A 17158-nucleotide genomic window follows, 5' to 3' on the forward strand; every position below is an offset into this window, starting at 1 on the left:
CAGAGGGGAGTGATAATCAAAGGTTTAGAAGAAATTACAGTACACAACAAGGATGAAGTCTATCAAATTTTGGAGAAGGGGGCAGCAAAAAGGACAACTGCAGCAACTTTGATGAATGCCTACTCTAGGTGAGAAAGCCATTGTTTCCCCCACCGCTCCATTTCCTTTTTAAGAAGAATTATGAACTTGGGGAATCACAGTGGGGTGAGTTAAGGTATGTGAGGCACACGTCTAGATTGTATGCTAGATTGCATGCCTTAGTAATTGGCTTGAGATTTATAGGGAGAGCACCAATGTTGGGAGAATGTTGAAAGGAGAACAAAGACAAGTTGAACTTGAGCAGAAGTATTAAGTCTTTTAAAGGAGAAGATTTCTTTTCCCAAATGAAATTATACATGGGAGCCCAGATTAAAATGTGGCTGCTGTAGTTGATTTGGCAGTAGGATGCTCAGAGGCTAACCTCGTCAGCCTTAGGAAGGTTTTCCCTGAGCACTTTTCTGGAGCTTCTCAGTATACTGAGAACACAGTTTGAAAACCCCTGATTTGAGTAAGGATTAGAGGAAAATCAAATGACTTTATTTTATTTTTTTCCAGCTTTATTGAGGTATAAATGACAAAATTTTTATATATTTAGGTTGTGCAACGTGATTTTTTTTTTTTTTCCAAATGGCTTCATTTTAATGTAGGAAGACAAATGGTCACTAACACTGGCTTTTAAGAGGAGAAAGGGGCATATTTGATAGTACCCCTTATAGGATGCATCCCAAACTCTCCAAATGCAGTTCACCAAGTCAGAGGTGATTTTTTTTCTGCTAGTCTTTGAAGGAAACATCAGAATGTAATTGAAAGAGCTATGGATTAGGAGTTAGATATTTGTGTTTAGTTCCAGTTCTGCAGTTAACTAAATATGTTACTTCAGGTAGTTAAACTTACCTGAATATCATTTTCCCTGAGCTACAAAATGACTTTTAGGGCTCTCATTTCTTTGCTCTCTTATAGTTGGACATTTCTACAATATGCTATAACGATTATAATTGCAACTCTGTAAAAATATGTATGCATTTAAAGAAAGAAGAAAAATAGCATAAGATGAAAGTAATTAAGATCATGGAATTATGTGTGCTATTACAATTTTAATTAAATTTTCCTATAATAGCTTTCCATTTAAAAACTTAAGTTATAAACCAATCATAGAATGAAATTTCCATTTTCATTAAATGATTGGTTTATAACTTTATTTAGAATTTGGAGGAATGAACTTAAGAAAATTTCTTTTCTCTAAATACTTTTCTCTGAAATATAAAATTCCTATTATTCTGTAAATTTGAATAATTAAGGATTCCCTTTCTCGTACATAGACTGGAATAAAGATCTCTTCTTATGAATGTATGTGATAAAGAGAAGGAAAATATAATTCACTTTTCCAAAATCAGAGTTGACTTTTGTGTTTAATTGCATTAATTCCATAATCTTCAATTAGGAATGGGTAAATTATGGTAGGAGAACATGAGATGCATATTATAATTCAAATCTATAGTTTATATTTTTCCATATGCCCTTCCTCTTTTCTGTTATATAAAATAATTCAAATAATTTTGTAAAAATGATACTTATTGTAAAATTTTCCAAGTAACGTGAAAAGTAAAAATGAGGAAATTAAAAATTACTGTATGCCAACCATCAATGACATTAACAAACATAATGTCATTTACCAAATGTCATTGATGCAGAAAGGAATGATGTCTTTGGTTGTCTATATGATTTTGATATCTCTCAGATAAAAGTTGAATGTCAATATACAGCATAAGACAGACTTTGGAAAACTTTATAGTCTAGCAGTGATTATCTTGTAGTGTTTTGGTAAACACTGTTTACTAATTTCTGCTGTTCAGTGGAAGGAGCTACCTATCTCTGATGACATTCTCAAAGCAGAGCAATGTACTTTTAGAACAATTGGCTTTGAAGGGGAGTAATCAGATGGCTTGCCTGGTGCTGTTTGAATTTATGGTAATGACATATTTCAAGTGGTTCTTTTTTTAAAAAAAAATTTTATTTTTGGCTGCGTTGGGTCTTCATTGCTGTGCGCGGGCTTTTCTCTAGTTGCGGGGGGGGCTACTCTTCGTTGCGGTGTGCGGGCTTCTCATTGCAGCGGCTTCTCTTACTGCGGAGCACAGGCTCTAGGCGCGCGGGCTCAGTAGTTGTGGCTCTCGGGCTCTAGAGCGCAGGCTCAGTAGTTGTGGTGCACGGGCTTAGTTGCTCTGCAGCATGTGGAATCTTCCTGGACCAGGGCTCAAACCCGTGTCCCCTGCATTGGCAGGCGGATTCTTAACCACTGCGCCACCATGGAAGCCCCTCAAGTGGTTCTTATAAATAGAAAGATCGATTGCAATCCTTCCCTTTTGGGATCTCCCCTGCGGGGGCCAGGTAGAAGAAAACAAAAACCTAGCATTCTATTCATCCACTGTCTTCCAAAATCTTATTGGTATCTTCTCTGATACTATCTTTTTCTACCCTGGTGGATTTAGATCTTTCTTTGCTGTTTTCAATATTTTATAGAAAGCAAATAATGTTTTGTATAATGACTGGGCAACTTGGTCTTGTTTTCTAGTCGTTCCCACTCAGTTTTCTCTGTTACCATACATATGAAAGAAACTACAACTGATGGAGAGGAGCTTGTTAAAATTGGAAAGTTGAACTTGGTAAGCATCAACCTTAATAACCACTGTTTCTTTCTTTCTTTTTTTTTTTTCTAGTTTTATTGAGGCATAATTGCCAAATAAAATTAAGTATTTAAAATGTACAGCGTGGCAGGATATCCTTTCTCATGGCTGAATAATATTCAAGTGTGTATGTGTGTATCACATCACATCTTCTTTATCTGTTCATTCATCAATGGGTACTAAGGCTGTTTCATACCTTGGTTATTGTGAATAATGCAATGAACGTGGGAGTGCTGATATTTCTTTGAGATTGTGATTTCATTTCCTTTGGATACATACCCAGAAGTGGGATTGCTAGGTTAGATGGTAGTTCTAGTCCAATGTTTCATTCTTTATCACCTCATAAAGCAGCTTGAAGGTTTGTATTTATAGACAATATTTTTGTAGTCACTGGGTTTTTAGGTTTGTAGTGGATTGTTAATTATAGAAAAATTACTGGCTATTTAACATATTTATGTACAATACGAGAATGAAAGTCTTCTATTCCAAATCCAATAGACTGAGAACTTACTTTTATTTTTTAAATTTAAGGTTGATCTTGCAGGAAGTGAAAACATTGGACGTTCTGGAGCAGTTGACAAGAGAGCTCGGGAAGCTGGAAATATCAATCAATCCCTGTTGACTTTGGGAAGGGTTATTACTGCTCTTGTAGAAAGAACACCTCATGTTCCTTATCGAGAATCTAAACTAACTAGAATCCTCCAGGACTCTCTTGGGGGACGTACAAGAACATCTATAATTGCAACAGTTTCTCCTGCATCTCTCAATCTTGAGGTAAGCTCTTTGAAAGGTATCCGGAAGTGTAGTAGCTATAATTCTTATTTAATATCACATATTTTTAAAGTTCATCAATTGGCTTCATTCATTCTATACTACAGTAAAAGGAATCTGAGCATTGCATGTGGACATGTAGAGGAGGACACCACTGGAAAACTTGTCTTTCTCCTTTCTGGCAATTTTTAATCTTAAAAAACTGCTTACTGGGACTTCCTGGGCATGGTGGTTAAGAATCCGCCTGCCAATGCAGGGGACATGGGTTCGAGCCCTGGTCTGGGAAGACCCCATATGTCGCGGACCAACTAAGCCTATGTGCCACAACTACTGAGCCTGTGCTCTACAGCCTGTGAGCCACAACTACTGAGCCTGTGTGCCACAACTAATGAAGCCTGCGCACCCTAGAGCCCGTGCCCCGCAACAAGGGAAGGCACCGCAATGAGAAGCTCACACACTGCAACGAACAGTAACCCCCGCTTGCCGCAATTAGAGAAAGCCTGCACGCAGCAACGAAGACCCAATGCAGCCAAAAATTAAAAATAAATAAATAAAATAAATAGTTACTTAAGGGGGGTGGGTGGGATGAATTGGGAGATTGGGGTTGACATATATACACTACTGTGTATAAAATAGATAACTAATGAGAACTGTAAGGCACAGGGAACTCCACTCAGTGCTCTCTGGTGACCTAAATGGGAAGGAAATCCAAAAAAGAGGGGATATATGTATACATATAGCTGATTCACTTTGCTGTACAGCAGAAACTAACACAACTTTGTAAAGCAATTATACCCCAATTAAAAAAAAAACCAAACTAGTTACTTAATTGCATTTTTCCACACAGTCTTCAAAGAAAATTGCTGTGGTCATTAGCAGTGGATGGTCTAATTGAGGACTTAGAAGTGGGTTAAGTGAATGCTGCTGTTTTAGAGGCTGCTTAGAGAGCACTGAAGATGGGGTTGGATGTGTGGGAACAGGTAGGAAAACCAAGAGAAACAACAAAGATGGTAAAATCTTATATTGGGTTATGTGCTTTAAATGGAATCAGGAAAAGCTTTTATAAGGTCTCTAACTCCACTTTCATTTAAAAAAATATCTTTATTGGGATATAATTCACATACCATAAAATTCACCCATTAAAAGTATATAATTCAGTGATTTTACTGTATTCACAGAGCTGTGCAACTATCACCAAAATCTAAGTCTAAATATTTTTTTTAATTAATTAATTAATTTTATTTATTTATTTTTGGCTGCGTTGGGTCTTCTTTGCTGCACGCGGGCTTTCTCTAGTTGCGGTGAGCCGGGACTCCTCTTTGTTGCGGTGCGTGGGCTTCTCATTGCGGTGGCTTCTCTTGTTGAAAATTAGTATTTTCAGTAATTGGCCTTTTCTTTTCATCACAGGAAACTCTGAGTACATTGGAATATGCTCACAGAGCAAAGAACATACTCAATAAGCCTGAAGTTAACCAGAAACTCACCAAAAAAGCTCTGATTAAGGTATTTGTGAATTTTTGTGGAGTAATGTAATCTTGTTTGACAAATGTGAAAATGAGGAGCTGAAATAGATAATTGTTAAAAAAATTTATTAAATTGCCTATGGTAAGGCTTTTCATCTAATGATTTGAACTAAATACCCTATGTGTTAAAATGTTTTTTCTAATGCTAATATGTTGACTTTACCAGCTCTATCAAGTCAGCAAAATTTAATTATATAATGGTGCTTCAAGGAAGTTTTAATTAGCAGTTCCCTAATGAGTAATGATATTGAGCATCTTCACATGTTTATTATGCATTTGTATATCTTTTATGTGAAATGTCTACTAAATCCTTTGCCCAATTTTTAATTGGGTTGTCTTTTTATTAAGTTGTAAAGAGTTGTTCATATCTTCTTGATACAAACGCTTTATGAGATTATTTGTAAATATTTCCTCCCAGTCTGGCTTGTCTTTTCCTTTTCTTGGTAATAGTTTTTTTTTTTTTTAATTGAAGATTTTATTGAGGTAACTGTAGATTCACATGCAGTTGGAAGAAATAATACAGAGAGATCCTTTGTACATTTTATCAAACAATATAGTAAAAAATCACCATAGGGATATTGACATTAATAACAACTCACTGATCTTATTCCCCAATTTTCCTTGTATTCACGTGTGTGTGTTTAGTTAATGCTATACAATTTTGTCACATGTGTAGGTTCATGGAGCCACCACCACAGTCAAGATACTGAACAGCTCCGTCATAATAAGGATTCCTCATTGCCCTTTTATAATCTTTTCCTTCCCACTTTCACCTCCCGTCCCTAATCTCTGCTATCCACTATCTGTACTCTATTTCTAAACCTTTGCCATTTCAAAAGTGTTATTGAATGGAATCGTATAGTATGCAAACTTTTGGGATTGCCTTTTTTTCACTCAGCATAATTCCCTGGAGGTTCACCTGACTTGTGCATATCAATAGATTTTCCTTTTTAGTGCTGAGGAATATTCCATGGTATGTGTATACCATACATACAGTTTGTTGTCAGATTCACCTGTTGAAAGACATATGGGCTGATTTCAATTTTTCACAATTATAAATAAAACTGCTTTGATCATTTGTTTACAGTAATTTGTGTACACATAAATTTTTATTTTTCTGGGATGATTGCCCAAGAGTATAATTGTTGTGTTGTATGGTAATTGAATGATAAGTTTTTAAGGAACTGCCAAGCTGTTTTCCAGAGCGGCTATACCATTTTACATTCCCACTAGCAATGTATGAGTCATCTAGTTTCTCCACATCCTTACCAGCATTTGGTGTTGTAACTATTTTTTATTTTAATCATTCTGATGCGTATGATAGGTAATAAATAATATCTCACTGTGGTTTTAACTTACATTTCTGTACTGGCTAATGATGTTGAACGTCTTTTCATGTCCTTATTTGCTGTTTGTTACCCTCTTTGGTAAAATGTCCGTTCATGTTTTTAGGCCCATTTTCTAATTGGATTATTTGTTGTTGTGGTGGTGTGTTGAAAGTTTTTAATATATTCTACATACTAGTCCTTTGTCACAAACGTGGTTTGCAATTATTATCCCCCAGGCTGTACTTGTCTTCTCATCCTCTTCTTATGGGCTTTTGCAGAGCAAGTGTTTATAATTTCGATGTGGTCTAATTTGTCAATTTTTTTCTTTTATGCATTGTGTTTTTGGTGTCAATTGCAAGAACTCTTTGCCTACCTCTAGATCCTGAAGATTTTTTCCTTTTTTTTTTTTTTTTTAAATGAAGGTTTTGTATTTCTACATCTCACATTTAATTTCATGATCCATTTTGAGTTGATTTTTGTATAAGGCGTAAGACTTAGATCAAGGTACATTTTTTTCACCTATGGGGTGTCTGGATGGCTTTAGCATTCTTTGTTGAAAAAGCTATGTTTTCTCCATTAAACTGATATTGCACCATTGTGAAAAATCAGTTGGCTATATTTGTGTGGGCACATGTCTGGGCTTTCTATTCTGTTCCATTGATTTATGTCTGTCCCTCCACTAATATACAGTTTTAATTACTGTAGCTTTTTAAAAAAAATTTTTATTGGAGTATAGTTGATTTTACAATGTTGTGTTAATTTCAGGTGTACAGCAGTGTAATACCTCTTGGAATCAGTTTAAAGGAAGTTTATTTGAGAAAACCTCTTTTTTCATAAAGAGCCTCAAAATTGTCAGGACCTGAGGAAAACTACAGTGATTTTACATTCATTGTTATAAAAATGCCAGGCTCTTTTATAAGCATTAATTTTATTTAGACACTTGAATTTTTGAACCCTAATGTTATTATTAAATCTAAAATATTTAACAGTAATTCTTTAAGATGATAAAATATTCGGTCATTTTAAAAATTTCAATTGTTTCAGCATATATTTTTAACAGTTTGTTTTAGGATCTAATTAAGGTTTACCCTTTGCAACTTTTTGATCTATCTTTAGGTTTCAATACATTGGTTCTTCTTCCATCTACTTTCCCTCATATAGTGTATTTGTGGAAGTATCTGTATTATTGTCCTGTAGAAGTTTCCTGTACTATCTTGACATGTTCTATTCTTCATATTTTCTATAAATTGGTAGTTGGATTTTGAGGCTTGATAGATTCAGGTTTTATTTATTTATATATTTTTGGCCAAACTAGTTCATAGGTGGTGGTATGTTCTCCCACTAGGAAGCACAGAACGTGGTTCTTTCTCTTTTTGAGGGGAATTGATTATATTCAAGTGACTTGATCCATTAGTTCTTTAACGATCGCAAAATGATAATTTTCTAATTCAACTATTCTTTCTTAGTTGATTGCTGGACTACCTCTATAAAGAGGAACTTTCCCTCAGCTACCCAAGGGTATAATTCTTATAGGAAAGGCAGGACAAATGCTTGATTCATTTCCTTTGACAGTTTTGAGAGTAATGAGTTGGTTTCCCAGCTTTCTTAATATCATTATAAACTCACGGACTTAAAATATTTGTGCTTACCAATTGTAGTTATATTAACTACAATTGTAGTTATAATATCCTCACTGATGTTCAAACTGTCCCGTCTTTGGTCAGTGGGTACCTCCTAAGTGGGTTCTTGAGTCCTTTTCACTAGCCTAGGCTTCTTTGGCTTTCTTCCTATTTTGTTTGACAAGATGTTGTAGGTTCATCCTGAATGTTTCTTGCCCCAGTCCTAGAGTCAGACACTTCTCTAAGAAATCCTGGTTCCTTTTAATGTGAGATACTATTTAGAGACCAACCTGGGTACTGGAGGTTGTGTTTTTTCTTCAGAAGCCTGTATTTTTATAATGAGTGCATTTAAAGGAGTTTTGGAAGCTGTTGAAATACTTTATTCTAAACAGATTAATATTGAACGAAAAGTATGGTTATGACTTTTTATCATACATTCTTATGCTTTAAAAAACATAGGAGGGCTAACTTTGTTTTATTTATTGCATATCTTCCCCAAACTGAAGTGTTACATTGACATGACATTCTTCTTGCATAGGAGTATACAGAAGAGATAGAGCGTCTGAAACGAGATCTTGCTGCAGCCCGTGAAAAAAATGGAGTGTACATTTCTGAAGAAAATTTCAGGTAAGCCCTTGGCTATGGGAATTAATTTCTAAGAGTAAGCATTTTCTGGTAATAGGCTGTTTGAAGTGCCTCCTATAGATGCTTCTTTTCATTTTGACATTAACAAGTAGTTATGAAACAGTTTAAAACTCTTTTTATGTAACTTTATTTTTAGATAATGACAGATTCATATGAAGTTGTAAGAAGAGTACAGAGGTCCTATGTATTTTTCACCCAGTTTCCCACGTCTTAAGTAACTGTTTTTACAGTATCAAAACTGGGAAATTGACGCTAGTACAATGTGTTGTATAATTCTACCTCATTTTATCGCATTTGTAGATTTGCTATAGTTCTACAGTTAAGATGCAGATTTATCCTATCATTACAAACATCTTGCTCTTGCTACCCCTCTGTAGTCATATTCATTAACCCTTCTTCCCCAATGATCCCTAACCCCTGGCAACCACTAATCTGTTCACTTTTTTTTTTTAATATTTATTTATTTATTTGGCTGCGTCGGGTCTTTGTTGCGGCATGCAGGATCTTAGTTGTGGCACATGGGCTTCTCTCTAGTTGTGGCACACAGGCTCAGTAGTTGTGGCATGCGGGCTTAGTTGCCCCGCAGTATGTGGGATCTTAGTTCCCTGACCAGGGCTCGAACCCGCATCCCCTGCATTGAAAGGCGGATTCTTAACCACTGGACCACCAGGGAAGTCCCTCTGTTCACTTTTTAACCCTGGAGTAGTTTGTTTCAAGGAAAGCTTCTACTGAAGCTTTATGTAGAAACAACAATAATAACAGAGGCAGAAGGCAAGTGGGATGCTAAGGATTATAACTTGAAAATTCCTGAATGCGTTTATCCTTGATACTAAGGAGGGTGACTTTCACAGGGCATTTTTGATAATAACCAAAAGCATTTTAATATAACCTTTTACTCTTTTATAGATGTTATATTACATGATCATTCTAATGGTATATAAATCATTTAATAAACTCATTTTTTCCATTTATTTTCAATTACCATAATGTGCTATATCCTCCTGATTGTTGTTCATATGTTAGTTTTACAAATGCTCAAATTTATATTGTGTATTGTAGGGTATTAAACAATAATTCTCCTTTCATTCTTCCTATGTGACTTTAGTTTTGTTTGTTCCTTTCATGGCCCATACGCAGTTGGCAAAAACATTTTTACAAAAATCTTTTGTAAATTTGCACTTAATTCTTAAACTTGATATTTTAAAATGTTCTCTTTTTTCTGTTTCTCTGGTTTTCAGATATACTCCTCTACCATACACACTAGTGCTGCATTATTTTTTTTCAAGTGTTCACTTTACAGGTGTCCCTATTTCTATCATTTTAATATTTTTTATATGTTATATCTTATTCAATAAAAACATTTTATATTTTAAGTTTGGTATCAGAATGCTAGAAAACCCAACTTAAACTGACTTAAAACAGCAAGGATATTTAGTCCAGTAACTCAAGGATCCTGCTTCCTGTCCTGAGTGGTAACTTTCTTCTAGGGCTAGCTCTGTTCATCAGGGAAGATGGTCAGCAGCAGAACAGCTACCTCCTCTCATTCATGTCTCATGTGGATGAGAAGCTGCCTGTCCTTTAACCATCAAAACTGGCCAGGGGAACATCACTTGTTGATTAGTTTAGTCCTCAGTTATGTCCTTGTATGAACCAATACAAAGGCAAAGGAGTTGAATTTCCCTGATTGTCTTGAGCCAGTCAGGCTTATTCCCTGGATTTAGGGATGGATTAGGCCCCCCACCCACCCCCCATACAGGTTGGCTGCTGTGCAGTCAGGGGAGAGTAATTCCCCAGAGGAAATCTGGATGCTGGAAATAGGTGCTTAGTAGGCAACCAGTGGATATCTACAAGTGGTTTTGTCTCTTGATTTGCTAATATGGTATCTTTTGCTGTTAGTAGTCAAACATTGGACACCGCAGACTTAATTTTCTTATCTTCTGTTCATCTCTTTGATGTAGTTTAGATTAAGAAATAACTTTAGTTTGTCCATCCCATTATTTTAAGGACAGTGTTTACTCATAATAGGCATGAGGCATGATCTGAAATAAAGTTAATTCTGAAAAAACTCTTAGAATTATTATACCATAAGTCAGAGAAAGATCACAAAAGCTGCAGCCAACATTTAAAGATTTATCCCAAGTTTAATAGACCTTTTAAAACTATATCAAAACTATATCATTCCCTCCAGCCTCTGCCCACTCCAGCTGGCCTGCCATAGCCAGCCAGCACATGCTGTCTGCACAGGGGATGTGTCTATACAAGGCCATCCATGCCTTTAAGCCTGGGAGAGGTAGTATACTAATTTGAAAAGATATATGTTCCCATATGTTCATTGCAGCACCATTTATAATAGTTAAGATGTGGAACCAACCTAAGTGTCCATTGACAGATGAATAAAGAAGGTGTGATACATAAATAATGAAATACTACACAGCCATGAAAAAGAATGAAATCTTGCCATTAATGTCAACATGGATAGATCTAGAGGGTATTATGCTAAGTGAAATGAGTCAGATACAAACAAATTTATGATTTCACTTATATGTTGAACCTAAAAAACCAAACAAATGAGCAAACGTAATAAAACAGAAACAGACTCATAGATACAGAGGACAAATTGGTGGTTCCTAGTGAGGAGGGTGGTGAGGGAGTGGGCAAAAGAGGTGAAGGGGATTAAGGGGTACAAAATTCCAGTTATATAAGTCAGTCACAGGGATGTAATGTAAAGCATAGGGAATATAGTCAATAATATTGTAATAATTTTATAGGATGACAGATGGTAACTAGACTTATTGTGGTGACCATTTTGTGATGTATAAAAATATCAAATCACTATGTTGTACACCTGAAACTAATATAATATTGTAAGTCAATAATACTTCAATTAAAAATTATTTATCAAAACTATATAATTCATTAAATAACAATGTTGCATCCCTCTTGTATATTCAGTATAGGAAAAGCATTTCAAATATCCCATTCTACTTTAAAGAGCTATTTCCAATAAAGAACTAATATAGTTATCAAAAGACTGTTAGAATTAACTCTCCTCTTATACTTCAGTTCTGTCTTTTCCTTTAATTAACAATATCTCTAGCTAATAATTTGAGGAAATCTACATTCTTAAAATTCTTTGCCATTTAAGCACAGTTCGGAATAGAAAATGATTGGTAGTTATGAGGGAACTAGAAGAAGGCAAAAGATAGCACTGACTTCTGAAACTTGCTAATGCTCAAAAAATCAGAGAGCCCCATTAAAGCAGACCAGAATTGTCTGGTCCAAAATGTCAGTAGTGCTAAGGCTGAGGAACTGTGCTTTAGAGAATAATCGTTTATCTCATGAGGACTTTTGTGGTGGTGTGACAGTGGTATGTGACAGTGGGGTGTGTATTGGGGTATGGGTGCTGGGAACAGGGGAGTGTAATTGCTCTATATACATACTTTAGTTTCCCAGGTTTTCGCCCCTTATCTCACCCCTTCCTCCTGTGACACTTGATGCCTTCACATCACAAGCCTCTCCTGGATTCTGTGTGTCTTGTTTATACTTCATATTCCTGATTCCTGATAGACACCTAGCTGTATGTCCCACCTCTACTTTTTTTATGTGGGTTATAATCTTCTGTCATCTTTGTAGCTTCTCAAATTATATATACACACATGTTTTTTCCCCCTCATAGGTAGGGATTCTCAGTTTCAAAATGGAGAAAACAAGAAAAAGTCTATTTATAAACCAAGGACAAAGAATACATTTGTTTTCTGCACTTAGTATCTATCTCTTGACACTTAGGCATCATTGTTATGATAGTGATAAATGGTAGAGATTATATGTAACTGCCTCAATTGTGTTAGAATAAATTTTATAAGAATTAGGAAAAAATATTAACTGTCAAACTCCTTTTAAATTTTATTTTAGAGCCATGAGTGGAAAACTAACTGTTCAAGAAGAACAAATTGTAGAATTGCTTGAAAAAATTGCTGCTGTTGAGGAAGAGCTAAGTAGGGTAAGCATTCAAAACTGTATTGAATGTCATGCAAAAAGCAAATATTAAAGGACAATTTCAGAAGGTGAGGGACCTGATATTTTTTCTTTAAGATTTTTTTTCTTGCTGACCTTTAAACTAAAAGTAAGTTGTATCACAATATTTTTACTATCATCAATGATAATGAAGAAACTGACTATTTTGACACTTATATTAATGCAACATTTTAAGAAATTAACTGAATTGTACAATTTAATGTTAAAGCTAAATAGTGAATGCTGAGACATTTTCATCAACATGTTTATCAGCTGAGGAAATGCAGATGTTGGGAGAAACCAGATGTTAAATAACTAAGGTAGAAAGACCTGACCCTTCAGTGCCACCTTCACACTGGCAGTGTTGGAAGGAATCTGAAGAATTAACACCACCCCATTAGACCTATTACTTGTTTTTTGTTTGTTTGTTTGTTGCATGGCTTGTGGGATCTTAGTTCCCTAACCAGGGATCAAACCTGTGCCCCCCGCACTGGAAGCGCAGAGTCCTAACCACTGGACCACCAGGGAACTACCCTGTTACTTGTTTTTAATGAATTTATAGGAAGAAACCAGATGCCATATAAAATGTTCTAACCTACCTGGTAACTTGTTACGACTTTTACATGGAAATAATTTGTTTGGTTCTTCTAATATTATATTACGAACTAGCCAGGTATCTCAACAACCAGTTCTGCATTTTTTAATTCTTAAAAAAAAATGTTTAATGTGTTATAGGTTACAGAATTGTTTATGGATAATAAAAATGAACTTGACCAGTGTAAATCTGACCTGCAAAATAAGACACAGGAACTTGAAACCACTCAAAGACATTTACAAGAAACTAAATTACAGCTTGTTGAAGAAGAATATTTCACGTCAGCTTTGGAAAGTACTGAGGAGAAACTTCATGATACTGCCAGCAGGGTTTGTCCTTTGTTTTAATTTGTACTTGCATTAAAGAAATTAAAGAATGGGTAGAAGTAACTCTTAGCTTAAGCGTTAATTGTGAAATTCTATTTATTCACCCCAAATGATACTTCCATCCATTTAAGAAACATTATGTTACTATTTTGTCTAAATTTTCTTCCCTAGAGATGCTAATTTAAGAAAAAACTATTCCTAAAGTTTTGAAAGTAGAACATGACTTTAATATACTTTGTGGATGTTTAGAATAATGGTGCTGTAATGCTTTACCTGTGGTCATGGTTGAGATTAATCAGTCTTCAAGAATTTAGTATCTTCTAATGAGTATTCAATTTTTTATTAGGTGTACTTTTCCTAGGAATTAGTAACATATAATGGGGGAAAAAATTTGTGAGGGAGCATAATTACTAAAATAGATTGGCAAAATCAGTTTTCCTTGTCTAGATGGCTAGGGGAGGGGAAATAAACATTACTGGATAAATTAGCATAAGTTTAAAATTTTCTTCTGATACAATATATAAAATTTACTAGCTCTTATCAGGAAAAATCCTTATGAAGCACAGATATTTTCATTAGACTGCTTTTGTCATATCCATCTTATCAACACTTATTTTTAAAAATCATATATAGTTGCTTAACACAGTTGAAGAAACTACAAAAGATGTATCTGGTCTCCATTCTAAACTGGATCGTAAGAAGGCAGTTGATCAGCACAATGCAGAAGCTCAGGATATTTTTGGCAAAAACCTGAATAGTCTGTTTGATAGTATGGAAGAATTAATTAAGGATGGCAGCACAAAACAAAAGGCCATGCTAGAAGTTCATAAAACCTTGTTTGGTAAGTTCAGGCATTTCTAATTCTAATCTTTGTGTGTTTAGTGTGAGACTAATTTCAAAACTGATAATTAAATATCATAAAAACTCAGGTGACAGTGTCAGTAGTCCCCTCCAATGCACACTATCTATTCAGACTAGGGATTAATGCCTTTGAATTAAAACAAATGTTAGTTGAGTTTTTTCTATAAAACTCATTACATACCTTGTTACATATCTTGGGTTTCCTTATTGAAATTTTCTGTGCATAAACATTCTCCAACTTTTTTTTTCTTTTGAGAATGTGTATTTTGAATGTTTGCTATGTTGTCAAAATATATGGGTATTATTTTTAACCATAACCATTGTTGTTATCTTCATTTAGGAAAGTAAGTATCCATTCGTTTATTATTAATTATTTTAAATTTATGTATGTATGTATGTATGTATGTATGGCTATGTTGGGTCTTCATTGCTGCGCACGGGCTTTCTCTAGTTGCGGCGAGCCGGGGCTACTCTTCATTGCTGTGTGCGGGCTTCTCATTGCGATGGCTTTTCTTATTGTGGAGCATGGGCTCTAGGCTCCTGGGCTTCAGTAGTTGTGGCACACGGGCTCAGTAGTTGTGGCTCGCGGGCTCTAGAGTGCAGGCTCAGTAGTTGTGGTGCACAGGCTGAGTTGCTCCCTGGCATGTGGGATCTTCCCAGACCAGGGCTCGAACCTGTGTTCCCTGCATTGGCAGGCGGATTCTTAACCACTGCGCCACCAGGGAAGTCCCCCATTTGTTTATTATTAAAGTATTGTCTTTACTATAGAAAAGTTGGAAGATGCAGAAATGTAAAAAATTGTAAAAATCACCTAGATCTAGTCACTCTAAGCTAACCACTAAAAATTTTGTTTATTGATTTCTAGTTTCTCTTCTTTAACCTCTTTTATCTGCAGTAATACTGTGTATTACCTTCAATTAGAGATTAGTTTTTAGAATATTCTAACTCTTGATTTACACTGCGTTACAGTTTTGGGTCTGATACATCTACAGATGTGCCAAGTGCTTACTGAGTACTGCAGGAACGTATTTAATTTATATTTACAATAATTTCATGCTTATGTAGTGAGCCAATTATTTTAAGCTTATTTGTTATTACAAATTTCCACAACAAGGATATAATTTTTCCAACCTCTTTGAAGGTTGTATTTGTATTTAAATATATTTATTGCCGAGTTTAAATCTTCTTTTTCTTTTTGGTATAGGTAACCTGCTGTCTTCCAGTGTCTCTGCATTAGACACGATTACTACAACAGCACTTGGATCTCTCACATCTATTCCAGAAAATGTGTCTACACTTGTTTCTCAGATTTCTAATATGATATTAAAAGAACAATCATTAGCAGCAGAAAGTAAAACTGTACTTCAGAAATTGATTGTTAGTAAATCTCTTATTTTTGAAGGGTTACATTTGATAAGTCTTCAAAACCAATGTTAACTGCTATTCTTTCATCTTAAGCTTTACTAGACACAATGGTAAACATATCACTTTAAGAGAGTAGGTTTATATTTCTAAAGGCAAATCTCTTCACTGTTTTTTTCTCCCAGAAAGGTTAATTTCCAAACGTATATATACAACTTTTGAAACTTCTTTCACTTACATCCTGTAACATAAAGAGTAGGAGTTAGTAAGCCTTTTAATAACTAGAAAGAGTAGGTTTAGCTTCACGTGAATTCAAGGGACCCATGACTTGTTAGCTGGCTCAGAAATTGGTCATTCATCTTTTCCTCAAGGGTCCTGGAATAGTCATGCTAATGTTACTCTGACCCAACCAGGAGATATTAGGTAGTTAATTTTAAAACTACAGAAATTCAGAAAAATGTGCAAGAAAAATGACTTACAGAATTTGGAGAACGTATATAATAATTTGTGGGGTCAGATATGTGTGATCAAGCCCTTCTGGCCTTTAACTGTGAGGCTGTTTTTCATAATTCTATAGAAGCCAGCCATCTAATTACACAATGTTGTTTACCTTTTCCATACTTGATTTGTATATACCCTTTATTTTGTAATTGTATCATTTGTCTAGGAAGTTCTTAGTCATCTCACTTTTTTTTCTTTGTACAGGCTCGCTGCCTCCCTTTTTGAGTTTAACATTTGTTGAACATTTTCCAAGTTCAAATGTTCACTGACACTGCCTAAATTCAGTGCTTATGACATTTGGTAGATTTCTTCAGTCACCCAAATTTAACAAAGTTAAAAGATACTCTGTACTAACTTTTTGGAAATTGATTCATTTGCTAAATGGTAGTCTGTATTTATTGATGACTTCCTATCAAGCTATAAGCAAGCTTGAGTCTGAAGAGATGATTGCTGCTCCCACAGAATGAGTTGAAATTAGTATGCTCGCTCTTCTTTCAAAAGGAAACCAGTACCCTTTTAAGTATTTACTAATTATTTCTGTTATAGTTCCTCATGCTTGCCCTAGTAAAAGGAGCTTCGTTCTGAATTTTTTTCTTCTTTTTATAAAAATTCCCAATCTACAGTACTTTCTCAACTTTTCTATGTAACTTGACAAGAACAAGAACCTTGACAAGTTCTTCTGATACAATAGGATACAACTCGTCAGGTCTTCAAATTTAAATACCTCCAGCCCAAAGCCTACTTTTGAAGACTATTTGGTTTCAGCATTTTTGACTTAGTAATCTAAACTTGTTTGAAATTTATTTCGTTAAAATATAGTTGTGTTTTTTTTTGCTTCCTTTGTTTGCAATGCTGAAATCTTATCAAATGACTGTCACTTTCCCCTCATCTGA

General features: G+C 35.0%; 1 protein-coding gene across 1 annotated transcript in view; it reads left to right on the plus strand.

The window, feature by feature from the left end:
* KIF11 (kinesin family member 11) overlaps nt 1-17158 on the plus strand; it is a 50125-nt gene that overhangs the window by 5860 nt on the left and 27107 nt on the right. The window contains exons 6-14 of the mRNA XM_022569337.3: nt 4-128; nt 2609-2699; nt 3252-3494; nt 4899-4994; nt 8500-8588; nt 12519-12606; nt 13356-13544; nt 14175-14382; nt 15607-15779. Coding sequence (XP_022425045.2) covers nt 4-128; nt 2609-2699; nt 3252-3494; nt 4899-4994; nt 8500-8588; nt 12519-12606; nt 13356-13544; nt 14175-14382; nt 15607-15779 — 1302 coding nt within the window. The remainder of the gene's footprint in view (nt 1-3; nt 129-2608; nt 2700-3251; nt 3495-4898; nt 4995-8499; nt 8589-12518; nt 12607-13355; nt 13545-14174; nt 14383-15606; nt 15780-17158) is intronic.

The sequence above is a fragment of the Delphinapterus leucas genome, chromosome 16 (genome assembly GCF_059928025.1).
Source record: "Delphinapterus leucas isolate spDelLeu-1000000601 "Yukka" chromosome 16, BTC_Dleu_Yukka2, whole genome shotgun sequence".
Classification (NCBI taxonomy): Eukaryota; Metazoa; Chordata; class Mammalia; order Artiodactyla; family Monodontidae; genus Delphinapterus; species Delphinapterus leucas.